This window comes from Poromitra crassiceps, assembly GCF_964638095.1.
Source record: "Poromitra crassiceps genome assembly, chromosome: 12".
Lineage (NCBI taxonomy): Eukaryota > Metazoa > Chordata > Actinopteri > Beryciformes > Melamphaidae > Poromitra > Poromitra crassiceps.
In genome coordinates this window covers 1,677,667-1,705,406 of record NC_139632.1, presented here as the reverse complement: position 1 = coordinate 1,705,406, position 27,740 = coordinate 1,677,667, and the positions used below count along the sequence as shown (strand labels likewise).

Below are 27,740 nucleotides of genomic sequence, written 5' to 3'. Positions count from 1 at the left end.
TGGACTTGTACATGTTAACAAGCGATAGTGTGTCAGTGATTCAGGGGCGTTTTGAGAGTACTGGAGTTGTTTCCTGGTTGCTACGGTAACTATGAACCTGGGGCCACATTACAGAAACTTCCTATCTTATGTCTTAAGTTAGGATAGGACTAGTTTAAGATAGGATTTTTTCTGATTTCGTATTACAGAAGCAAATCCTAACTAACTTTAGGAATCCTATCTTATCTTGCTAAATCCTATCTTATGTCTTGTTAGGAAATCCTAAATACTCATCCAGCATCGGTTATCAATTTTTCTGTCTGTTACCCTAGCAACCACTAGCAACAGACACCTCCTCCTTTCTCTACTTGCGGGGGGAACTAGGAGCGCTAGTAGCCTGCTGGCTGGAAAGTTTTCAGCCACCCTCACGCGGGAGGTGAAAGAGAGGGAATGGGCTAAAATAGCGGAAACCGTCTCTGCCGTTCCTCCCCCCTTGGAAATTGTATGTACCGAGGAGCCAAATTGCTGATGGCTGTTGCTACCTCAGTTAAATTACGTGACATAGCAGGCCGAGATATTTTGGATATGTCGGCCACTTCAGTTTGAAAATCTCCCTTCGCAAAAAACCGAAGTGCATTTGTAAGTTGTACTACAACCGGCAGAGCCCCGTGTCGCCTAGTCGGTCTCTCCAACACAGGTCTCAGCTCCTCGGCTAGCTGCAGTATCATGTCCCGGGCAGTCTGTATCGATTAACGAGCGTTCTGTCATCAAAACGCAAAACGTCATTCGGGTCCCCCATGAGCGTTTCGGCAAATACATTGCGCCTGTTGACATTTTGTTGGTTTTGCAAATGTAATAACAGCGCAGCCATAACGTAGGTAGGTAGGCTATAAATAGGCTATAAATTATAACCAGATGCAAGATGGCTGTTGTTCCAGTTGAAAATAGCGTAAATTAGTTAGGACAGCATAGCTGGCATCTTAAAGTTAGGAGAGCTTTTTTAAGATTTTGGTGAGTTGGGACGCTTCTGTAATACGCTTTTCCCATTTTAAATTAGGATGAGAATATTGACTTAGGAACTGTTGTTCTGTAATGGGTGTTTTCCTAAATCAAGTCCTAACTCTAATTACCATGGTTACCAATCATTTAGGATAGGATTTGGAATTTAGGAAGTTTCTGTAATGTCGCCCCTGGTCTGCAGCGCTGTTTGAACACCCTTCTCAGACGCGGAGTGATACTGGCAAAATAATGATGTCATAGTACAGTATATGCTCAGTATACCACGGCTATGAACCAATCAGATCACTGGATTTGATAGGTAAGCAATAAGCCCCTACGTATAGCGTACTTGGTAAGGTTTTTGAGCAACAGAAAAATGCAACACTAATAACAAATAAGCATTCTTCTGCCAACGTAGTCTTTCAGCCACGACATCAGCAGAATGGCTGCCAACATGATACAGACGCAGCAACACAGAGACACGGCTCAGCACAGTGATACTGTGATACTGTGATGCTGTGACACAGTGATGCTGTGACACAGTGATACTGTGATACTGTGATGCTGTGACACAGTGATAATGTGATGCTGTGACACAGTGATACTGTGATGCTGTGACACAGTGATACTGTGACACAGTGATACTGTGACACAGTGATGCTGTGACACAGTGATACTGTGATGCTGTGACACAGTGATACTGTGACACAGTGATGCTGTGACACAGTGATACTGTGATACTGTGATGCTGTGACACAGTGATACTGTGATGCTGTGACACAGTGATACTGTGATACTGTGACACAGTGATACTGTGACACAGTGATACTGTGATACTGTGACACAGTGATACTGTGATGCTGTGACACAGTGATACTGTGATGCTGTGACACAGTGATACTGTGACACAGTGATACTGTGATGCTGTGACACAGTGATACTGTGATGCTGTGACACAGTGATACTGTGATGCTGTGACACAGTGATGCTGTGATGCTGTGACACAGTGATGCTGTGATGCTGTGACACAGTGATGCTGTGACACAGTGATGCTGTGACACAGTGACACAGTGATACTGTGATGCTGTGACACAGTGATGCTGTGATGCTGTGACACAGTGATACTGTGATGCTGTGACACAGTGATACTGTGATGCTGTGACACAGTGACGCTGTGATGCTGTGACACAGTGATACTGTGACACAGTGATGCTGTGACACAGTGATGCTGTGATGCTGTGACACAGTGACGCTGTGATGCTGTGACACAGTGATACTGTGACACAGTGATGCTGTGACACAGTGATACTGTGATGCTGTGACACAGTGATGCTGTGACACAGTGATGCTGTGACACAGTGATACTGTGATGCTGTGACACAGTGATACTGTGATGCTGTGACACAGTGATACTGTGACACAGTGATACTGTGATGCTGTGACACAGTGATACTGTGATGCTGTGACACAGTGACGCTGTGATGCTGTGACACAGTGATACTGTGACACAGTGATGCTGTGACACAGTGACGCTGTGATGCTGTGACACAGTGATGCTGTGACACAGTGATGCTGTGACACAGTGATACTGTGATGCTGTGACACAGTGATACTGTGATGCTGTGACACAGTGATACTGTGATGCTGTGACACAGTGATACTGTGATGCTGTGACACAGTGATACTGTGACGCTGTGACACAGTGATACTGTGACGCTGTGACACAGTGATACTGTGACGCTGTGACACAGTGATACTGTGATGCTGTGACACAGTGACACTGTGATGCTGTGACACAGTGATACTGTGATGCTGTGACACAGTGACACTGTGATGCTGTGACACAGTGATACTGTGATGCTGTGACACAGTGACACTGTGATGCTGTGACACAGTGACACTGTGATGCTGTGACACAGTGACACTGTGATGCTGTGACACAGTGACACTGTGATGCTGTGACACAGTGACACTGTGATGCTGTGACACAGTGACACTGTGATGCTGTGACACAGTGATACTGTGATGCTGTGACACAGTGATACTGTGATGCTGTGACACAGTGATACTGTGATGCTGTGACACAGTGATACTGTGATGCTGTGACACAGTGATACTGTGATGCTGTGACACAGTGATACTGTGATACTGTGACACAGTGATACTGTGATGCTGTGACACAGTGATGCTGTGATGCTGTGACACAGTGATGCTGTGACACAGTGATACTGTGATACTGTGACACAGTGATACTGTGATACTGTGACACAGTGATACTGTGATGCTGTGACACAGTGATACTGTGATGCTGTGACACAGTGATGCTGTGATGCTGTGACACAGTGATACTGTGACACAGTGATGCTGTGACACAGTGATACTGTGATGCTGTGACACAGTGATGCTGTGATGCTGTGACACAGTGATACTGTGACACAGTGATGCTGTGACACAGTGATACTGTGATGCTGTGACACAGTGATACTGTGACACAGTGATACTGTGATGCTGTGACACAGTGATACTGTGATGCTGTGACACAGTGATACTGTGATGCTGTGACACAGTGATGCTGTGACACAGTGATACTGTGATGCTGTGACACAGTGATACTGTGATGCTGTCACAGGTGTGTGTTTAGCGACTATTTTACAACGGCTTCGACTGTGGCTCAGCCAATCACAATGAAGGAACTATCCGTTTTATCATCACATTTAGAACACAATAGAATGAAGTACATGCATTGTAGGAGGAGATCCTATAGACGGTTTTAAAGGAACACTCCGCCCATTTTCAACCAGCTTTGTATCATTAGATCATCAGTAGTATATCAGAAAACTGTCAACTGTTTTGAAGTCTGTCATTTAATTTGACAGTTATTGAGTGTTAAAGTGTGGACCAGTGACATCACTGGTCCACACTAACTCAAATTAATAACTCATTAACTCAAATCAACTCTCAATAACTGTCAAATTAAATGACAGACTTCAAAACAGTTGACAGTTTTCTGATATACTACTGATGTTCTAATGATACAAAGCTGGTTGAAAATGGGCGGAGTGTTCCTTTAACTTGACAACATAAACATTCTAAATTGCCCTTAGCTTACTTCCTGTTGTAGTGTTTGCTAACACAGTAGCTGACAGGAAATAAGCGAGGTTTCAAACTGTCCTCTACTAACACAATTCCATGAAAACCGCCTATAAAGACTATGTTTTATTTGACCAAAGTTAAAATGTTCCCCCGTTTACCTACAGTCTCGTTTGAACGTCTGTATTTCCACACTTCTGCACTCTGAAAGTTCATTAGCATTACACCCAGAGAACCAGGAAGTCTTTGCAGAGCGGTCATCCACCACACACACACACACACGCACACGCGCACACACGCACGCATGCGCACGCACACACACACACACACACACCTCCTGCCGAGCCCTGTTGGAGACCAGACACACGAGTGGGAATGCAAATGGCCGCCCTGGATGGCTGAGCCCAGTGGATGCCCGCAGGACGAGCAGCATTAAAAAGGACACGGGAGGAAGAGCAAACGATGTGGCTCAGAAATGAATGAAATATTGAACACCTGCTGCTGCGTCATCATAGAGGGATGAGATAAGGAAGGAATATAGTATATATATATATATATATATATATATATATATATATATAATAGAACGGCCTCCCCAATGATACGCTCACAGCAGGAACATGATCCTGCGTGGATGAGGAGTGATGACGATGCGTTCACATGGACCAGGCAACATGGACGACAGACAGAATTGCACATGGCTGTAAAATGTATATATGTACATTTCTTCCTCTTCCTCCCTTTCCCTTAAAGGGACAGCTCACCCCGAAATACATATTTCTCCTCTCACCTGTGTTGCCATGTATCCATCTGGATGGTTTTGGTGTGAGTTGCTGAGTTTGATCATCCGTAGTCTCTAGAGCCGTCTGCCTTCATTCTCTCCACATACAATGGAACAGGATGCCACTCGGCTTGTGCTGCTCAAAGCACCAAAGAAATACATTTGAAGAACTCAACAGCAATGTCTCTTTCATGACCCAGTTACTTAAGATAATCCACCAGAGCTTGTGAGCACTTTCATGTAGGAACTATTTTCTTTCGACTGAACTTTGCAGCTAGCTAGCAGTTGGCGGCTGCAGTAGCTCGGTTGAAAGAAAATTGTTGTTGCTATAGCAGCTAGAGGGTGTCGTTCGGGCGAAAGAAAATAGTTCCATGAAACTGAGTACCCGGGTCATGATTACTGTTGAGTTCTTCAAATGTTTGTTTGTTTGTTTGTGTTTAGCTCTGAGCACCACAAACTGAGTGCCATCTAGTTCCATTGCATCCAAGAGAAGGCAGAAATCTCCTTGGCCGATATCTTCAAAACTTAGGGGGATTGGGGGGGGCGGGTTTATATGTGGGGGTTCAATAGGCTTCCTGATCAGTAATAACTCAATGATCATTTACATTTACATTATATCATTTGGCAGACGCTTTTATCCAAAGCGACTTACAATAACACATTTTTGTCAGCAATAGAGCGATCAACTATGCAACACAGTCTGTGACAACTACAACTTCTGAAGGAACAGTGGTACAAGTTTAGTTTAGGTTAGTAGTTTTTTTTCTTTTTTTTTTAGAAAGAGAGAGAAAGAAGTTAGATCAAGAAGGGCCCAGATGGAGCCTGAAAAGGTGTCTGTGTCTTTAGTCTTTTCCGAAAGATCGGCAGTGATTCAGCCGTCCTGACTGAAGGTGGAAGCTCGTTCCACCATTGAGGTGCCAGGGACGAGAAGAGTCGAGATCGGGATGAGCGACTTTTGAGCGCCCTTTTGATCACTTTAGTACTGAGATTTCTAGCTTTCAAAACTCACTCTCCAGCCCCTTCACCCTCCTCATTCATTCATTCATTCATTTACATTCTTGCTCATGCCCGGAGGATGGAGCTACATGCTGCCGTCCAGCGTCATTTTTTCAAATCATTATTACAACATAACATTTTGCATTGTGATAATTATACTCTATGTTGCTTGTTATTATCTCTTCACTACTCCTTTCTGTTGGATCTCTGCTCTTATTGGGCAGCTTGCTTGTCTCTATTGTGAAAATGTTACTTTATTGACTTTGTGCCAAATAGGCCATCATAAGAGGGTGTGAGAGACTTGTGTAAGAGATCAGTTCTGTCCATGTTGTTGCCTACTGGTTGCTGATAGGGCGTAGATCTTCATAGATATCTTGATTTACGTCATCAACCATCAACACTGAATGAAAATATCTTGAGCGCCTCACTCCAGATCACTCCAGATCACTCCAGATCACTCCAGATCACTCCAGATCACTCCAGATCACTGCATATCACTCCAGATCACTGCTGCATATCGCTTTCTCCAAGTCTGTGTCCTCCTCCTCCCTCCTCTCTGAAAACAAACCACTCCATGAAATGAAATCGCTGAGAGACCTAATGTGTGGCCTGGCATACAGTATACAGCAGGTAGAATGATGTGTTGAATTGTGGAATGAGGGAGAGACCGTGCAAGCCGGGAGACGAGAGAGACCGTGCAAGCCGGGAGACGAGGGAGAGATTGCATGTGAAAAAATATTCTGCTCCAAAGTAATAGAGGAGTGTCTGAGGAGCCAAATGATTCAGTGTTGAATTGATGCTCAGGTATTAATCAGTTCATGTTTGAAGGAAGACAGAAACGTATCTCCTACCTCACTGACAGAAACATTTGTGCAGGAGAAGATTAATTGGACCATTTCTCCACCAATAGACCGAGAGGGGAAAGACAGATCATTTTATGTGCCAATACCCATTTCTACACATCTCCACCATTCAAACAGAACGATGAAGTCAAACCCTGCTCATTGTTGTTGGCATAATAGCAGGGGCTTTAATGATAACACACTTATGACACAGTTGTTAGAGCACTTGGGGAAAGAGGGTGGATGGAGTGTGGAGTGGACAATGGCAGACCCCTGCTTGCCCTGCATTGAGTGGCCGTGTAACGGGATTAAAGTGGAGGCTCTAAGCAGGCTTCTGAGTGCTGTGGCCTAGATACACTTCCCACTGCACAGCACAGTATAAAGGAAGTCATGTTCTGCTCTGTGCACGGAGGCAGTCTGAACTAGAAGAATGGCTGCCGTGCTCTCCCTGGTGACAGGCTCCGCCTCTGCTATGGAGCTTTCTGGAACAGGTGGTACACGTACGCACCTCTGTGGGACTACAACAACTTTTGGGGTTTTGTACAGAACTGAGAGCCCTCTTCATCATTTACTTTGTCTGCACACCCAATTTCCATACAACGCACGCACGCACGCACGCACGCACACACACACACACACACACACACACACACACACACACACACACACACACACACACACACACACACATATATATATATATATATACACACCAGTGGTGGCTGGTGAGCTTGGAACCAGGGGAGGAAGCTAGTGCGGCGACCGAAGGCTTTTTTTTGGGCTTTTTTTTTTCACGTGTGCGCGCGTGCGCGCATGTGTGTGTGTGTATTTGCCATGTTTCCCATGCTGTCAAGCCTCTTAGCTTTCCACCCAGTGAGGAGCATTGCATTAGCACCCAGTGAGAGGACTACAGGATGGAACAGCACCTGGCACCTGAGGCGGTCCCAGGGAAAATATGACGTGTGCTCTGCTGCTGATACTCTCACCCACAAGCAGTTTTTGCCCAAAACGCCCAAATCTCATTTTAAATTAGCATTAGGATTAGACTGTTGTGATGTCATTATTCAGTTTTAACCATCAATAATTGTTCCTTTTCTCATTATTTCATTTCTCAGAGTAAATACTGTATATTTATTTCGAGATTTTTGTCAATTATTTGTGCTGTTATGGTTATAATTAGCCTAGTTACTCACTTCTACACTATCTTAGATTGTGTTACTTATGGATGGCATGGAATTATAGTGAAAATAGATTATCCCCCCTTTTTGCTGGGGACCCCACTTTGAAAACCACTGGCTTAGGCTAGAACTGTTGCGAGAAGGTTTCAGGATTTATCTCTATGCATTAGGCTGTGATTACGGTACTATTTATATAAATCTATTTATTCACATAGATTCATGATATATTATGGTATACAGCCTACCTGTGACATCAATGTTTTGATTCATCCTATGATGTCTCACACTCAGGTGTGCTTTCACAAGACAGGTGTTGTCCATTCAATCAGCTAACCTGTCTTTATAATGGCTGTCTTGCACTGTTTGTATGATACTTGACAAAGTCTATGGCCGAAACTGTTGTCAAATAGCGTTAAATTACACTTAATTGCATCTGGAACGAGAGTGTGTCTTCCTGTGAACAGTGCTGCACTACTCATTTAGTTATCAACTTTGGAGCGTTATTTACCCCCCCTTCCCGACATCCTAGGTTGACATGCTTCATCCCAATCGATTCCTTATTTCTTCTACTTTCATATGATATAAAGATCACCACTCAAGCTTTAAAATTGAGCCCGCTGTCAGCTATCGATTTACAGGCCAAATTCAGTTAAAAAATGTGTGAATCTAAAGTTCGCGGGTTTTAGTATAAGAAATTACAGGATGAAACTTCAATACGACAAAAATAGCGCTGCTCGGTGAACCATTTCCACGCCGAATTTAATAGAAGGTTCGGATAACTTGAAATCAATTGACTTACTTGAATATCCGTGCTGTCTGTAGGGGAAACGCTGCAGTCGAGACGTTGCAAATATTCCAGTTTTCTGACATTGCAAAAAGCCCGTATCGCGCAGCTCGTCTCCCCGCAACTCGAAACTCGTTTTGGTGGTAATCCAATATCAACGACTGTCTGGCTTGTGAACACTTACTGATTGATAAAAAAGTAAATAAAAATAAGAGGGAAATATGATATGCTGCTACTGTCTCAGTAAATCCTTCCTGTCAGGTCAAGCAGTGGATTTCACCTCCTTGATTCAGCGTGACCACAGACCAGCCAGTGGAACAACGTTGCCGATTTTCAGACGTATTCAGCATTGGACAATACAGAATGTCAATCAATGTCAAGCAATCTATCAATCAAACAACAACCAATTAGGGTTTCACCTGGTTTCACGGGCTAAGGGAGAGCTCCCCTCCTCCTCAATCTGATTCGTTGGAAAACACATCACTCTCACTGTTTTCTGTGAATTGCAAGTCTTTTTCAACCAATCTTATTTTTTCATTAGATAAATTACCAAATAAATCAAGCCCACAGGGCGGGTGTTTTTTAATCCCCTCCCCCATGCTGGGACCAGGGCCAGAGTGACTCGTCTGCATGGAGCTATATAATGAATGAAAAAATGAGCGTCTGCACATAAGAAAAAACACATTTGATTGATATTTTATTATAAAAAAAATATGAAAAATGAAAAATATAAAAATAAAAATAAAAAATATATTTTTTTAATGTATATTTTTTTTTATATAAAATCCCCAATCTAATAGAGGAGGACCATCCTCCTATGCCTCACTGGAAAAACCTCCTCTGATACACACACACACACACACACACACACACACATATATATATATATATATATATATATATATATACACACACACACACACACACACACACACACACATATATATATATATATATATATATATTGTATATATACACACACATACAAGCGAGCACTTTACCCAGTCACACACACACACATATACACTAAGGTGACCTGATTTCTCAAATGAAAATCAGGGACATTTCCAGTCCGGCAATCAATATATCATTCAAATATCCCATGTTATTACCTATGAAATAATAAAGGGGGATGATTTCCAGTTTCATTTATTTTGCCCATGGCTGTTGTACTGTAATAAACAGTGTTGGCTTCACGAAGAGGCCCCTGGTGCCCCCCCCCCAGACCCCCCGCCCCACCCCCCCCACACACACACACACACACACACACACACACACACACACACACACACACAGACACACTTCATTCACTGTGCCCCTTGACATTTTGTGAAAGCATTAGGCCTGGCCGTCTGAACCTACAGCACCGAATGTTTAATGAAAAGCTTCAGATCTCAAAAAGTCTTCTCGGTGTAGCCTAGTCCTCCTAAGTGCTTTTTCATTGTTCAAGATTTGCTGAAAGAGCTGCAGCAGAGCATGTAAACACTTGTTGGATGTCTGGATCAATGGGCTACATAGACGTGATGCTGTGATATGCTTTTAACCCGCCTGTAAGCCTCCTGCAACCTTCCTGCTTGAGTGGTTTGCCAGTGGACACGTCTGTAAAGGGGAGACTCGTAGGGACTCATAGAATCGGTCAGGGGTCCCCTTTGAAATTGACCATGCCGGTTTTTCAAAATGCATTATTTAGCCCCCTTCCTTCCTGACAAGGTAGCATGGCATTGTTGGTCCCAATGGATGCTGTAGGTCTTTACAGTTTCATAGCCTATAAGTATCTTCACTCTAGATTTAAGAATGAGCCTGCTAGAGCTAGATTCATATCGGCCGCAGACGCCAGTAGAAAATCGGGGACATTTCCAGGGACAGCTCCAGCCGGGGACAGGTCACCAAAAACGGGGACTGTCCCCGAAAATCCGGGACGTCTGGTCACCTTAATATACACAGTATATGCAGCCAGGCCCGTAGCTACCATCGAGGACACCGAGGTCATTTTTGGTATCATTTTAAAGCAACAGCACAGTAAAGAGGATATTCATCTAACATGATGTCTGTAGTTCTTTATAGATCTAGCCTCTTAATTTTGCTCTCAAAGATTGAAGCATTTTACTTTAAAATGGACACAATTTTCGAACTGGTGGGGCACAGCGCCCCCTGGGCACCCCTCGCTGCGCTAAAATGACCTGGGTATTTCTCAAACCCTGGCTACGGGCCTGTATGCAGCTACACATGAACACGTGAGAAATGAGCGAGTAGCGTGCAATATTTCTAATCGAAAATTGTCCCTAGTCTACGTTGTGCTATGCAACATATTTACTGCACCTTTAGCACTTGTATGAGCACGATGGAGAATCCCTCTATAGGTCTGCCTGAACACAGCCTCACTGCATCTTTACTGCAAATGTGAGTACATGGCGCCCGACTCTTTATGTGACATTTCATGCATACAGTTGAAAAGTAAAGTGTCTGCGTTCGCTGCCGTCCTTCAATAGCTTCACATTCAGCAGCAGCTTCACACGTTGGACTGAACATTTCTGGATGTCACATTATTCCACCGGTGGCTCACAGCCTGAAATGAGTTCATATGAGGTAATCAGATGAGGCCTCTTGAGTAGCCTCCTCAGAAAGATTAAAGACACACTCCCTCCTCCACACTCTTACTGTAAGTCAAAGCAGTCTGGACACAGGAGGACACCATATGAGACATTGTGCTGTGTCATCTATTAAAAGAGGAAATCAAATTAAAAGATGCGATTAAAAGAAGTGCCCGTGCAGGTGCAGATGAAATGAGGGCTGTTAAGTGAGCGCGGTGTGATCTCACACCATCAAAGTGCCATGACAACACCTTCAACACCACCGTTCTGAACAGTCTGAAGCCTTTGACACACCGTGTGACCAACGATGACCAACGTGAAAGAAATGTGGAGATCTCTTTGGTCGTGGCTCCAAAAACGGTGGTCCTGCTTTGTGCAGTGAGAGAGGTTCCAAGATGGCTGTTGTCACAGGCTGTGACCAGAGATAGCCTACTGTAGGACGCATTCTAACAGTGTCCCAAATGTAGGCTGACAGCTACGTGACAGCTACCAATGGAAATGCTGCATGATTATATCAGCATAGAGGCTAAATGCTAGTAGGCTGATATACAGTATAGTTGACGTTCCCTCAAGCTCTCTCGCAAAATTGACATCCCCATGTGATCTGTTCCCTAGCCACATGTGATCTGTTCCCTAGACACATGTGATCTGTTCCCTAGCCACATGTGATCTGTTCCCTAGACACATGTGATCTGTTCCCTAGCCACATGTGATCTGTTCCCTAGACACATGTGATCTGTTCCCTAGACACATGTGATCTGTTCCCTAGCCACATGTGATCTGTTCCCTAGACACATGTGATCTGTTCCCTAGACACATGTGATCTGTTCCCTAGCCACATGTGATCTGTTCCCTAGCCACATGTGATCTGTTCCCTAGCCACATGTGATCTGTTCCCTAGACACATGTGATCTGTTCCCTAGACACATGTGATCTGTTCCCTAGACACATGTGATCTGTTCCCTAGACACATGTGATCTGTTCCCTAGCCACATGTGATCTGTTCCCTAGACACATGTGATCTGTTCCCTAGACACATGTGATCTGTTCCCTAGACACATGTGATCTGTTCCCTAGACACATGTGATCTGTTCCCTAGACACATGTGATCTGTTCCCTAGCCACATGTGATCTGTTCCATAGACACATTCTTCTCCTCCTTTTCTTTGCATGTTTTTCCAGACACACAAATTCCACTTTGCAGCGGCTCCATTCTTGCTATTGTTGACTAGGGCTGCCACAAACGATTATTTTGATAGTCGACTAGTCACCGATTATTTTAACGATTAGTCGACTAATCGGATCATATCGCACAATTACTCAATCGCTCTGATTGAGCTATCATCAGCTTCTAAATTTAGCTTCAAGTTGTTTTAAGCATGTGCCAAATAAAAATAAAGACAATTAATGATGATAATTCACTCAAAAATAATATTTTCATGAACTTTAAAGTTTAGAGCATGTAGCAGCATAGTTATTTCTGGCATCAATGTACTTGCATGTAATAAATGTAATATAGTGCAAATTGCAAAACTGCAAAATAGTACACATTGAAATTGAAAACATATAGTGCAATGAAATATGTACTATCCATTGAATGAATAATGCAAAATAAAATTAGGGCACTACTACGTGGAATGGAAATGGAAACCAAAAACTATTCACTATGTATGCAACCAAAATATCAACAAAAATAAATAGTTTCAGTCTTCTCAGGCATCAAACACATTTTTAAATGTCGTAAGTAGAGTGCAAACTGCGGAGTAAAATGAGGTTTCCAGTATTCCCGTCAGCAACACATGAGCTTAACGTTGCTATGATGACAACGTTGGAGCAGGCTTCTAACGTTAATATCGTTAGCCAATAGCTAACGTTAGCAGCTAAAACTTAACGTTGCGGTTGCCAGTGAGCTAACAAGCTAATTACCCTTCATCTGCATTCGCCACAACGTGCTTCCTTTTGAGATGTTCGTGCATCATACTCGTGCTGCCATGATAAGCGAGTTCAGCTTATTTAGCAGATTTTGCACTTCACATTATTGTGGTTGAAATGCTCCCACACTTTGGACGTAGTATGAGGACGGCTAGACATTTTTTCTGTTGAGAAGCACTGGGAGCTGCTTGTTTTTCCGGTCACGGTGATGTCACGTTTTCCCCGGATGATCGGTACTGCGCATGTGCATCAAAGACAGGACGGAGACGCCTGGATGCCAAGCCAGCCAGTGAGGCCATCGCAGGCAGCAGCTTCGCGGAAACAAAACAAACGTTTTTTTTCGTTTTTTTCAGCAAAAAAAAAACATGCGATGACGTCGACTACCAAATACGTCGGCGACGATTTTGGTAATCGACGTCGTCGCGACTAGTCGACTAATCGTGGCAGCCCTATCGTTGACATTTCTACCAGACGACTGTGGGGCACATTGATTGACGCGTAGCTGGGCGCGCGCTGTTGACGTTTGATTCTAGTGTATTGACAGGTTTTGACTGAGAGACGTGTGTCATCGTACACTCTACACACATCAAACCTCATGTCGTACCCAAGTTGATTAGATCCATGGTTACACAGTGTGGCCTCCAACAAACATGAGATTGCTCAAATCGTATGGTCTGTAGGCAGCTTGAGGCATTTAGAGGGATGAAATGTGTTGTTTCTGAGCAGGTGGCAGTTGCAGCCAGCGCGTACTCGTCCCCAATGCGTCCTCTGTTGACTGTTTGTCCAGTCCCTGGGTGTGACTATACCCACATAAAAGGTCCCCTTTTTCCTCATTCTCCCACACCACCTTGCCTGACGTCTTCACAGGTCCAAAGTGACCGGGCCCGGATGCTAATGGCCCCGGGAAAAGTGTGCACGGACCCGATTGGACCCGTCTATTATTAGATAGCTGAGATCCAGACCCGTACAGACCCCATCAATGTCAGACCCGAACCCAGAGTCACATCTTTTGAATGGACCGGAGACCCAGCCAGGTCCAGGTCGGGTCCTCAGGTATCACAGGGGGTTTGGGCATACCCGAAGACCTCTAGTATGTTCAAATGCTAATTTTTAAGTTTGTTTTTAATTATTTTAGTTATTTGACAATATAGACAGCTGTGACCGCCACTCACCCGGTCCACTCGGGTCCTATTGGGCCCGACATTTCACGCATGTCAGAGGCCTGAGACCCGCAGCAAACGGACCCGAGTCACTTACTTTGAATGGACCCGACACCCGGCCGGGTCCGGGTCTTGGGGTTGGGTTATTTTGGGGTTTGGACGGACACACCCAAAGACCTCTTTACTGCCCGGTGGCACGCTTGACCGGCCATTGGACCCACTTTTCCTGGCTATGTTTAGACAATTAAGGCTGACGCCGTGCCGAAGCCACGCTCACGCCACGCCGAAGCCATCACTCAGGATTGACGCCGAATCTCCAAGCGTGACGCTGAAGCTGTGATGCCGTGAAGCATGAAGTCTATGTGGGAGTTGTGGGCGGGTTCATGGCGTGAGAGTAGACGCTGAGAGGAAAAGAGAAGGCGTCTTGTGTGAACGGTAAGGCGTACGTTCAGCTGGTGCTGCTTCAAGCTTCAGCTCTGCTTACGTTGGGCGTCCTGTGTGAATGAGGGCTACGGCTGAATGGCCACAGCACTGCGCTGTGGGCGTCAACGTATTTGTGCTTGTATGAGTCTGGACAGACATGGATGTAGACTGCTGACTTGTTGGCGGAGGCGTACAACCGCGAGGCCGTTATTTCTAGTTATGTTCTGAATCAAATGTTTTATGCTCATGATTCTCTAGGCTAGCTGGTTGGCTTGGTTCCAGGTTTTAAACTCTTCATATACAAGGATTTTTCCAAAGGTTTATAGAGAAAATCACTGGGCAAATACTCTTCATGAACTGGAGCTACGTCACGAGTAGTGACGACGTGGAACAAATAGTCCACATCCAGGAGGACACGAGGGGAATGAGACAAGGCTGTCACATTTGACCGCAGACACACCCGTCCTTAAATGCACCCCCTGTCCTTTTGTCCTTGCATGCCTTTCTTTTGTTTCTTTTGCGTCTCCATTCTGTTAATAATACATGAATGTCCTCTTTCTTTGTCCCCCCCTTTCCCCCCTTCCCCCTGTAGCAATTATTGAACCCACCACCACTAGTGCTGTCTCAAGCCCAGGTCAGTATTATGTCCCTATGCTGTACACCAGCTCAGCTAAAGAGGTGCCTCGCACTAACCTCAAACCAAATCCTCTCTTCCTCCATCTTGATTCCTTTCAATTGGCTGGCCACGATGCCTGCTGGGTGTACAGCCTCATTGTGTGTCCTTTTATTTCTTTCTTTCTTTTCCTTTCTCTTCCTTTGCGTTTCATTTCCTTCATTTTGGGTTGGTGTCACTACTCGATCGGAGTCGCTGCACATTGTGAGGCGTGCATGTGCACTGTCGCTGCCTGGTCGACCAGAGCCATTTTACAAGATGTGAGCTGCTAGCTAGCTAGCTTTGGTGAACATATTGCAAACGCAGTAGTATCCAGTTATGGAATTATATTCAACACCACTAGCTTTGCTGAACATATGATTGGAAACAAAGTAGATAGATAGATAGATAGATAGATAGATAGATAGATAGATAGATAGATAGATAGATAGATAGATAGATAGATAGAGTACTTTATTCATCCCTGTATGGAAATTCTGGCGTTACAGCAGCAGTAGCATCAATGACATCAACAACTAATTAAACAATAAAAAGTTACACAAATTCCCGTAGGTAAGGTATCCAGTCATGGAATTATATCAATCACCACTTTATCCACTTTATTATTACAGTATCACCAATTTGGTTTGTTTGCTAATGTGGTTTGTTTATTTTACTGTCTATGGTTTGTTTGCTACATAGGTTAACTAGCCAACTCGCTAACATTAGCGATGAATATAAAATGGCCATGGCAACATAAAGCTGGAGCTGGCTAATGAGTCCACATCAACCGTAATGCTATTCAAGTGTGAGACAATTACATTTGTCTTTCCAATCCAAGATGCACATTCATCTGTGGAAGTGAGCTAAAATGGCTAATAGCTAAATGGAGATCTGTGCTGTAAAGCGTGACTCACATCTAACAGCTCGGGCAGCAGCGACAGTGTGCGTGTGCGACTCACATTGTGCAGCGACTCACATTGTGCAGTGACAGGCTCCTTAGAGACTGGCTCTGTTTACTTCCTGTTTCTTTTCCATGTGAACAGCCTGTGTCATGGCCGCCCCCCGCCCCGCCCCCTTCCTCCCATCCCGCGCTGCGCGGAGTGCACAGTAGCCTCATCAAAGTGGCTGTTCCATACGCCTCTCTGGGTCTGATGCTTGTCCTAATGCTGATGGCTTCTCTCTCTCTCTCTCTCTCTGGCTTCCTCACCACCACCACCTCCACCCTCCTCCTCCTCCTCCTCCTCAATGTGTGCTAAATGCAGTGCGGACGTGCAGTGGATGCTGTTGGTGGGAAGGCCCTTGGTTTGTTGTTTGCAACATGGACTCTCTCCCTCTCTGTATCGCTCTTCCCCTCTATAGCCTCACAATGCAACTACTGTACTCCATTGTTTCTCTCATATCGTAGTCTCATACAACCTCCCACCACCACCATCACAATTCCACTGCGGGCTCCATTCTCAAAGGCCCTACTTTTTCATACATATAGCAATCACAATAAAACACTACTTGCCTTAAAGAGCATGGCGCAGGTTAGAGACCACTTTGCATTCATATGTGGGACTTTTATGTAGCAATTAGGATTCTCTTTTGTTTTTTCCCCACGCATACAGGTAGCTGCATCTAGACTGGTTTTTGTAAAGCTTGCAAAGCATCTGGCACACACGCCTGAAAACCCGCAAATGGAACATAACACGTGACGGATCACGTTTCCTCCGATCATTACCTCCGTACGTCTGTTATCCACCTGAGACCAGTCTAGAGCCGGGTTACTTGAGCTGCGCGGTCTCTGGTTCTCCAAAATTATATTTCCAAATAGGCCTTATTTTTGAAAAACCGATTGCATATTGGGGGTCTACTAGTTTCAGTTACGTTTGACTACTGAAACTATTAAAACTTAAAACTTCATAAAGTGCCATATTAACCATAGATAGAGCCCAAACTAAACAGTTGCCTTGGGAGAGAAATGGCGTCGCGGATCATTCTCCTGCTTGCTTCAGTGCCGAAATGCATTCTGGGTAGTGTTGAATTATCGTGCCAGAGGGTCAAAATGATTGTTTTTGGAAGTAAATTATCGTACTACAAATATGATAATCTTACGTCTGGCAACGCTGATTCTGGGTGTTTTGAAAAGTTTTCTGCTCTACACATTGACTGTATATTATTATTAATACAGTAAGTACTAGGGGTCGACCGATTATCGGTTTAGCCGATTATCGAGGCCGATATTTAGCATTTTACCGATTATCTGTATCGGCATTTTCATTGGCTGTTTGCCCATTTATTAAAAAATGTGCTACTTTCGCCATGAAGCGCTGCAGAAGCCTGTGTGTCTCTCTCTCTGCTGCTGTTCCTGTCTGGCCTGTGGCAATGTCCCACCCACAGCGCTATCTGATTGGTTACATATTGAGCAATAGCCTATCAGAGGGCTCCTCAGAGATTAAATTTGAGACGCTGCCTGTGTGCCCCACAAAGCCCGTTGATAAGCGACTGGACTCTGCCTGCCTGTGTGAGCGAGTGTGGCCGTTATTTTCATAAGAATCTTGAGTCCTAACTGTGTATTTTAAAAAAAAAACTGCACCACACACTTTAAACCCAAGGCTGTTGAACCAGGCTATTCGTGTTCTTAAATATTGTGCAGTTTCCAACGCCGAGTCTTTTGTCCTGCCATGTTGATGTGTCATTGTGGGTTTCCACAGCAGAGAAGCACCGGAAGAACAACAACGGCCAATTTCAATGGAAAAGACATGCTGAGACCAAAACGCCTCAGTATTGGAAAGTGCACGATATTTAAGAATAGCCCGGCTGGACGGACACCAGCCTTCTGTTTAAGGCGAGTACTGTTGTATTGTGATTACCACACGGTGCTGCTGAGTGAGATGAGGATATGAGAGAAAGGGATGGGGTAGTCCAATTCTGAGGCTACTTCCCCTCTACCTCTCTTTCTGTCTCTCAACCTGTATGTCTCTCTATCACTCTCTCTCTCTCTCTCCTATTCTCTCCATTTCCTTCTCCTATTATCTCCATCTCCTTCCTCCTCCTGGAACAACCGGTCGGTGCTTTGCCGCCCTCTGTAACCTGTTCTCCGCCTGGGCGCTGTTGTCAGTGCTACACTGCTGTCAATGTCGCCCTTGTCCCCCCCCCCCCCCCCCCCCCCCGGCCCACAACCCCCACCCCACCCCCCACCCCCCCGCCCCACAACCACCCCACCCCCCACTCTATTCTCTGCCGCTTCCACATTCCAGCTCCAGAGTAATCCCTTGTGCCGGCCCGTGTTTCCTCCCTCTCTGATGGTTTTAAGCAAGTCACAGAATGTAATCTCTCATGCTGGTTACATTATGTTGCTTAATACTGTTCACACACACTCTCACACACACACACATAGACACACACACACACACACACACACAGACACATTTAAAGCTGTCGATGGCATGGACACACACGCACTGTACTCACGCTGCAAAACACGCTAAAATGTTCAAACACAGATAAACGCACCCGCACTGACACTGTTAATCACATATGGGGGATTGGCTTTGCACGATGAATCTACTAAGCGTTTTTGTGAGTTTTTTGTATCCCGCTCCGTGGATTGGCCCCATCGTTTCCTGTTGCGTTTTATGGAGACGTAGTCGCGGATTAGCATGATTGTGTTCTTCGCCTGCATCTGCTACCTGTCTGTTTGAGCCAAGTATAATTATCCATGGAGATTCTGTCAGATTAGAAGTTAAAATAAGCTCAGCAGCAACGGCGAACAGTCCTGGCAAGGCCCTGAACTCTCATTTGATGTAAGGCGTGCAGAACGAATGACAATTTCATGCTCCGAATGAGCACCAGCGATATCAATCGTGGAGATAAACTAAATCAGCACTGTTCTAGTTTTGTTCCTAGTTCCAAATTGTATTTGAAGTAAAAAAAAAAGAAAAAAAGATTGTGCCCTCGCTCAATGACTTGGCAAATGGAATTATTTTAGATCCCTGCCACCCCCCCCCCCCCCAACAGTTGTTTAATCAAGTTTATTTTATTATTTTTATTTTTATTTCCCCTGTGAAAGAGTGAGGAACATATTCCCCCAAATAAGGAAGTGAATTGTATTCTTCCAAGGTACTGTAGGTGATTCAGGACACATCAAGGTATTGTAGGTGATTCAGGACACATCAAGGTACTGTAGATGATTCAGGACACATCAAGGTACTGTAGATGATTCAGGACACATCAAGGTATTGTAGGTGATTCAGGACACATCAAGGTACTGTAGATGATTCAGGACACATCAAGGTACTGTAGGTGATTCAGGACACATCAAGGTACTGTAGGTGATTCAGGACACATCAAGGTATTGTAGGTGATTCAGGACACATCAAGGTACTGTAGATGATTCAGGACACATCAAGGTACTGTAGGTGATTCAGGACACATCAAGGTATTGTAGGTGATTCAGGACACATCAAGGTACTGTAGGTGATTCAGGACACATCAAGGTATTGTAGGTGATTCAGGACACATCAAGATACTGTAGGTGATTCAGGACACATCAAGGTACTGTAGATGATTCAAGACACATCAAGGTATTGTAGGTGATTCAGGACACATCAAGGTACTGTAGGTGATTCAGGACACATCAAGGTACTGTAGGTGATTCAGGACACATCAAGGTACTGTAGGTGATTCAGGACACATCAAGGTACTGTAGGTGATTCAGGACATGTGAAGGAAAGGATGCTTCCTCCTGCACATGTTTCAGCTCACTGATCAAGGTTCAACAGGCGCGCAGGCCCACGGCATTTGTTTCGCCCTCTAGAGGCCATCTATGGATGAGCAGTTTTAATAAGCAGCATCAATTATTATGCTTTTATTTCTAGCCTTGCTACTCTTCTATCATTCTGATAAGAGTGGGTTTAGATGGGCCAAAATGCTAATTGTGTATGGTAATAGGATCCTATTTGTATGCCTGATGCCATGTTTCTAACTCTGCTGTATACAGCGTGAAATATATTTTATAAACTTTCATTTAAACATCAATTTGTCTGCTCTCCTCATGCTGCCGTGGTATTAATCTGTTTGCTGGGAGACCAATATATTTTGGCTATGGGTGCTGTCTTCTCTTTATTATAGCCGAGGGTTTATTGCTGTGTTTATTTTATGCCTTGTAACCTTAGTAATAATGTTTAGTAATAATGTTGTGACTGGTGATATTTTTTTCTTTTGCTACCGTCTGTGCTGCCACTCACACAAGCACACCTACGGGTGTATGTGCACACAGTACACCCCCCCATCCCCACACACACACACACACACACACACACACACACACACACACACACACACACACACACACACACACACACACACACACACACACACACACGCACATTCACTTTCAAATCTGCACTTTGTAAGTCAGGAAACTATATCAAATACAAAGTAATGGCATTGAGTGAAGATTATATAATTTTCCTGTCCAACCATGATGATTATTATTATTATTATTATTATTATTATTATTATTATTATTATTATTATTGTTATTATTACAACAGTCCTTCCAGGAAATCGAGATTTTGCGATCACAATAATGAATGCAAATTCAACCATTCTCTGCAATATTTGCAGGGGCTTGCAATTTTTCCCAGTTCCCGCAATTTTACCACCAAAAAAAATCATATAAAACTTAAAATTCCGCAAGTTCCATTGCAATTTTTGAGAAAAAATATTAGGTAGAAGTTAGAAGGGGGGGAAATCTCCCTCAACTTTACCAGTTCCCCACATTTTTTTTTCTTTCTGATTTCCCCCCCATTTTTCTCTGCAATTGTACTTGGCCAATTACCCTACTGCCCCGCTCGCTGCCCCACCCCCTCTGCCGATCTGGGCAGAGCCGTAGACACACATGCTTCCTCCGATACATGTGCACTTTCCAGCTGCTTCTTTTCACCCGACAGCGGGGAGCTTCACCGGCAGGACGTAGCACGTGGGAGGATCATGCTATTCCCACCAGTTTCCTTCCACCCTGAACAGGCGCCCCGACCGACCAGAGGAGGCGCTAGTGCAGCCCCATACACATACCCTCATTGTGGCTTCCCACCCTCAGACACAGCCAATCGTGCCTGTATGGACATCCGACCAAGCCGGAGCTAACACGGGGGCACAAACCTGTGACCCTCGTGTTGGTAGGCAGTGAATCTACTGCTACACGGACGCCACGAGTTCCTGCAATTTTACAGCAAAAAAATCACATACTACAACTTTGCAAATTGCATCGCAATTTTTTAGAAAAGCTCCTGCAAAATCAAGCATTTTTTTATCGTAACCATTACACAAAACTCTTTTTCTAGTTACTAATAATCTAGTACGGTCGTTCCAGTAGTAGTTGTTCATAATAGTAATGCCTTTACTCCTCATATAGGAGTACAAAGAGTACTCAATATATCCAGTGCCCATTATGAAGCGTGTTTTTATGCATTTCCTTTGAATGTGATACTGAAATGTTCACACTTGTCAGGGAGCCACACAGCCAGAAATAGAAACCATCTGTCATAGCAGCTTGACAGCGTTTTATATCTTCGGCAGCATGACTGTTTGTGCTTGTGTGTCGTTAAAAGCGGTAATACCACAGATTTGTTGGTAATAAAGGTCTTTGGCTTGTTTCATCTTTAGCATACGGACCGCATGTATTTACCTAAACATAATGCACTGCTCCGACGCTCTGAAGCAGCTGGCAAGGCGCCACCCTGTCATTCCAATGAAGTGTAGATCTACCATAATAGGATACGCTCCCACAGGCGCTCACTTCTGTTTATTTCTGCAAATAACGTGACAGAAGAAAAACAACGTTCGCACTGTAACAGTGCAGCAGACACATTTTGTGTCTTTGCAAGATCGTGCCGTGTTATTAGTTGAAGGAATAGTACTGAACATGCAATATACATCATGTTAAGGCCCATAAGAAACAAAACCCGGGCAGTCTGCGTGAAGCTAATGGCTTTAGAAATGATGTTTAATTGCATCTCCTACTGTAAATGAGTTATGTCCTCACAATGTACGGTCCGACTGTCAAGCCCGACCTGAGTGCTCATACTGTGCGTACAAGTTGCTTGTTGCCCCCTGCAGGCCCTCCTGGCTATTGACACTTGTCAATAAGGGTTTGACAAGGCCAGGCTCTGAGGCCAGTAACAAGGCTCATATCTCTGTCCCTCTCTCTCTCACACACACACACACACACACACACTCAAAGTCAGCAGCACCAACAAGCTAACAAGCTATAATAACAAAGCTAACATTAGATCAATCAGAACCAGTGTTGGGGGTAACTCATTACAAAAGTAACATATTACATGTAATATATTACTTTTAGCAGTAACTCAGTAATATAACTTATTACTTATAGGATTTCAGTAATATTATACCAGTTACTTTGTCAAGTAACTCAAGTTACAAATTGAGTTACATTTTATTAAATCAAAGCACATATTAAAAAAAAGATACAATACTTTCCTAATCAAACGGTGTGTTTTTATGCAAATAACCACTACACCACACACGACTTCAAGGCGGTTTAAATAATTTTTCCGGATGGTTCCGTGGCGGCGATGTCATTCTGCTGCTGCTGTTGTTTTGGTAAAAGTAATGCAAAAGTAGTGTAATAAGTAGTGAGTTACTCTACACAGAAAGTAATATTGTAAAGTAACTTATTACTTTCAAATGAAAGTAACTAGTAATATGTAGTATATTACATTTTGAAAGTAACTTGCCCAACACTGATCAGAACTAGGCAGCTAGCTGAAGATCAACAGCATGGTCATAGCGGTCGTGATAAGAGGAGACATCAAAGTGGTGGAATGTTGTTGCCACAGCTCGAGCAGCCAGGCCTCCATGTGTTCACTCAGGCGCAGTGAGAAGACGACGAGCGAGAGCTTCGACTGTGCGAGAGCCGACGGCCGACCAACATTTCCGAGCGCCGATGGTTGGTCGGGAGTAGGGTCGGGTACCGAAACCTGGTACTGCTGTGGTATCAGTACTTAAACCTGGTACTGCTGTGGTATCGGTACTTAAACCTGGTACTGCTGTGGTATCAGTACTTAAACCTGGTACTGCTGTGGTATCTGTACTTAAACCTGGTACTGCTGTGGTATCTGTACTTAAACCTGGTACTGCTGTGGTATCGGTACTTAAACCTGGTACTGCTGTGGTATCTGTACTTAAACCTGGTACTGCTGTGGTATCGGTACTTAAACCTGGTACTGCTGTGGTATCGGTACTTAAACCTGGTACTGCTGTGGTATCTGTACTTAAACCTGGTACTGCTGTGGTATCGGTACTTAAACCTGGTACTGCTGTGGTATCGGTACTTAAACCTGGTACTGCTGTGGTATCTGTACTTAAACCTGGTACTGCTGTGGTATCTGTACTTAAACCTGGTACTGCTGTGGTATCAGTACTTAAACCTGGTACTGCTGTGGTATCAGTACTTAAACCTGGTACTGCTGTGGTATCGGTACTTAAACCTGGTACTGCTGTGGTATCAGTACTTAAACCTGGTACTGCTGTGGTATCGGTACTTAAACCTGGTACTGCTGTGGTATCAGTACTTAAACCTGGTACTGCTGTGGTATCAGTACTTAAACCTGGTACTGCTGTGGTATCAGTACTTAAACCTGGTACTGCTGTGGTATCAGTACTTAAACCTGGTACTGCTGTGGTATCGGTACTTAAACCTGGTACTGCTGTGGTATCAGTACTTAAACCTGGTACTGCTGTGGTATCAGTACTTAAACCTGGTACTGCTGTGGTATCGGTACTTAAACCTGGTACTGCTGTGGTATCAGTACTTAAACCTGGTACTGCTGTGGTATCGGTACTTAAACCTGGTACTGCTGTGGTATCTGTACTTAAACCTGGTACTGCTGTGGTATCTGTACTTAAACCTGGTACTGCTGTGGTATCAGTACTTAAACCTGGTACTGCTGTGGTATCAGTACTTAAACCTGGTACTGCTGTGGTATCGGTACTTAAACCTGGTACTGCTGTGGTATCAGTACTTAAACCTGGTACTGCTGTGGTATCGGTAAACCTGGTACTGCTGTGGTATCAGTACTTAAACCTGGTACTGCTGTGGTATCGGTACTTAAACCTGGTACTGCTGTGGTATCGGTACTTAAACCTGGTACTGCTGTGGTATCTGTACTTAAACCTGGTACTGCTGTGGTATCAGTACTTAAACCTGGTACTGCTGTGGTATCAGTACTTAAACCTGGTACTGCTGTGGTATCAGTACTTAAACCTGGTACTGCTGTGGTATCAGTACTTAAACCTGGTACTGCTGTGGTATCAGTACTTAAACCTGGTACTGCTGTGGTATCGGTACTTAAACCTGGTACTGCTGTGGTATCGGTACTTAAACCTGGTACTGCTGTGGTATCTGTACTTAAACCTGGTACTGCTGTGGTATCAGTACTTAAACCTGGTACTGCTGTGGTATCAGTACTTAAACCTGGTACTGCTGTGGTATCTGTACTTAAACCTGGTACTGCTGTGGTATCGGTACTTAAACCTGGTACTGCTGTGGTATCAGTACTTAAACCTGGTACTGCTGTGGTATCTGTACTTAAACCTGGTACTGCTGTGGTATCGGTACTTAAACCTGGTACTGCTGTGGTATCAGTACTTAAACCTGGTACTGCTGTGGTATCGGTACTTAAACCTGGTACTGCTGTGGTATCGGTACTTAAACCTGGTACTGCTGTGGTATCTGTACTTAAACCTGGTACTGCTGTGGTATCAGTACTTAAACCTGGTACTGCTGTGGTATCAGTACTTAAACCTGGTACTGCTGTGGTATCTGTACTTAAACCTGGTACTGCTGTGGTATCGGTACTTAAACCTGGTACTGCTGTGGTATCAGTACTTAAACCTGGTACTGCTGTGGTATCTGTACTTAAACCTGGTACTGCTGTGGTATCGGTACTTAAACCTGGTACTGCTGTGGTATCTGTACTTAAACCTGGTACTGCTGTGGTATCGGTACTTAAACCTGGTACTGCTGTGGTATCAGTACTTAAACCTGGTACTGCTGTGGTATCAGTACTTAAACCTGGTACTGCTGTGGTATCAGTACTTAAACCTGGTACTGCTGTGGTATCGGTACTTAAACCTGGTACTGCTGTGGTATCGGTACTTAAACCTGGTACTGCTGTGGTATCGGTACTTAAACCTGGTACTGCTGTGGTATCAGTACTTAAACCTGGTACTGCTGTGGTATCGGTACTTAAACCTGGTACTGCTGTGGTATCGGTACTTAAACCTGGTACTGCTGTGGTATCGGTACTTAAACCTGGTACTGCTGTGGTATCAGTACTTTTACGACCGGTACTTACCGGACCGCAGATTTAGGTGCCTTATTTCAGTAGAGCAGTAGAGAAGGAGCCAGCACTCAAATATGTCCTTTTGAGGGTTTTTATTCTTGTTTCAAAGTACAACGTACGCGTTTCAGCACGTAGCCTTCGTCAGCGTTGTGCTGTGTAAGGCGGAAAAGGGCGTATAAATACAGCCAGACAGGAAGTACAATCAATTAGTATAGAAAAAAAAATATATATATTCAAAAAGTGCGTTATGCATCGATGAGATATAATAGAATACAATCCAGCATAGTACACAAGCATTAAAGTCCCTGGAAACCAAAATCCACAAAAACGTTCTAACTATGTTATTTAGGGTCTTATGTTAGTAATTTTGTGCCTCCGAAATTATTATACATTACTTTCAACCCAAAGCCTTAAAATCGCCACTTTTCTACAAGATTCTACAAAGTACTTCCTCATTGAAGACAGCAGTGCGCGAGGTGCTAAAACGCAGGAGCTTATGACGTCATAAGCTCTATATAACCTTTGTACACGCACGCAATCCGCACCCACCCTGCTTTTGTCCGTTCTTTGCCCCCAGTGACAGCGCTCCCTCGCTGTCCGTCTGCCTCCCACTCTGTGTGCGAGCGCTATGCTTCTCTCCCTCTCCCTCTCTCTCTCTCTCTCTCCTAGTGAGAGAGAGAGAGAGAGAGAGAGAGAGAGAGAGAGAGAGAGACGGCACACAGAGTGGGAGGGAGACGGACAGCGAGGGAGCCTGTCCGTCTCCCTCCCACTCTGTGTGCCATCGTGCCTCTCTCTCTCTCTCTCTCTCTCTCTCTCTCTCTCTCTCTCTCTCTCTCTGGACTAGTGAGAGAGAGCGAGAGACACGCAGGTTACTCTCTCTTTCTCTCTCTCACACACACACACACACACACACACACACACACACACACACACACACACACACACTCGCGAGTGCTGTGTAACTTGATCTCTTTCTCCATTTCCCTCCCCCCTCTGTCTCCCGCTCTCTCTCTCTCGGAAAACCTGCTGCAGAAAGGACACGCCCACACAGTCCGCGGGAGAAATACACTCTAAAAAATAATGATTTTCTCATGAGTTTTGCCAGACTGTCAAACCTAAATTTATATACTTTGCGACGTTCATCATCGTTCAAATTTGGCTGGTGGCTTATTAACATAGGGTCCTGTGATGTGATGAACTCAAAATGCTAAATAATAAAGAAATATTTCTGGTTTCCAGGGACTTTAATAAGAGTACAAGGATAGAAAAAATTTATATATATGATTATATCATATTAGAAACACAGACCACAGCCTTGAGAGAACGACCTGTTGTCTTCAAAGTGACAGCAGGAGAGAAATAAAAAGGACTGGACTTTGTATAAATTTAAAATAATAAAATAAACAGTCAAGGAAACAGTCCTGTTGTCTTCAAAGTGACAAGACAGGAAGGAGACTGGCGCCCATGTAGGCTATAGATTTAAGATAGTGACAAGTGACACTTCAAATATACAAAAATACAACATTACAGAATACAATATGAGAAATGCTTTTACAGGAAGCAGCCCAACAGTAATTCTTCATTCAACCCTTTTGGGTGTTGTGACTGGAGTGTGTGGATCTCTTTGTAATAAGGCTCGGTCTCTATCACCACCTCTTTTCAAGGGGCTGACAACCTCTATTCCCTGAAACCTGAGAGAACACACATCATGGCCCATAGAATTAAAATGTCTAGCCACAGATGACTTTTCATCTCTGTTTCTAATGCTACTTTTGTGTTCACAAATGCGAGTTTTGAGTTCCCTTCGAGTCTTGCCCACATAAATATTGGAACATGAACACTTTAGCAGGTAAACTACAAATTTAGTTTTACAAGAAATTCTATTATTAATGTGTTATTTTTTACCAGAATGGGGGTGGGTAAAAAATTCCCCTCTGATCATAGCATTACATTGGACACAATTGCCGCAAGG

The 27,740-nt window shown here is 44.1% G+C and overlaps 1 protein-coding gene across 1 annotated transcript in view; it reads left to right on the top strand.

Moving 5' to 3' along the window:
• Window positions 1-27,740, top strand: part of negr1 (neuronal growth regulator 1) — a gene marked incomplete at both ends in the record, with an annotated part of 310,774 nt that overhangs the window by 244,207 nt on the left and 38,827 nt on the right. Inside the window, one exon of the mRNA XM_083648303.1 lies at window positions 15,348-15,389. Within this exon, the coding sequence (XP_083504429.1) occupies window positions 15,348-15,389 (42 nt within the window). The remainder of the gene's footprint in view (window positions 1-15,347; window positions 15,390-27,740) is intronic.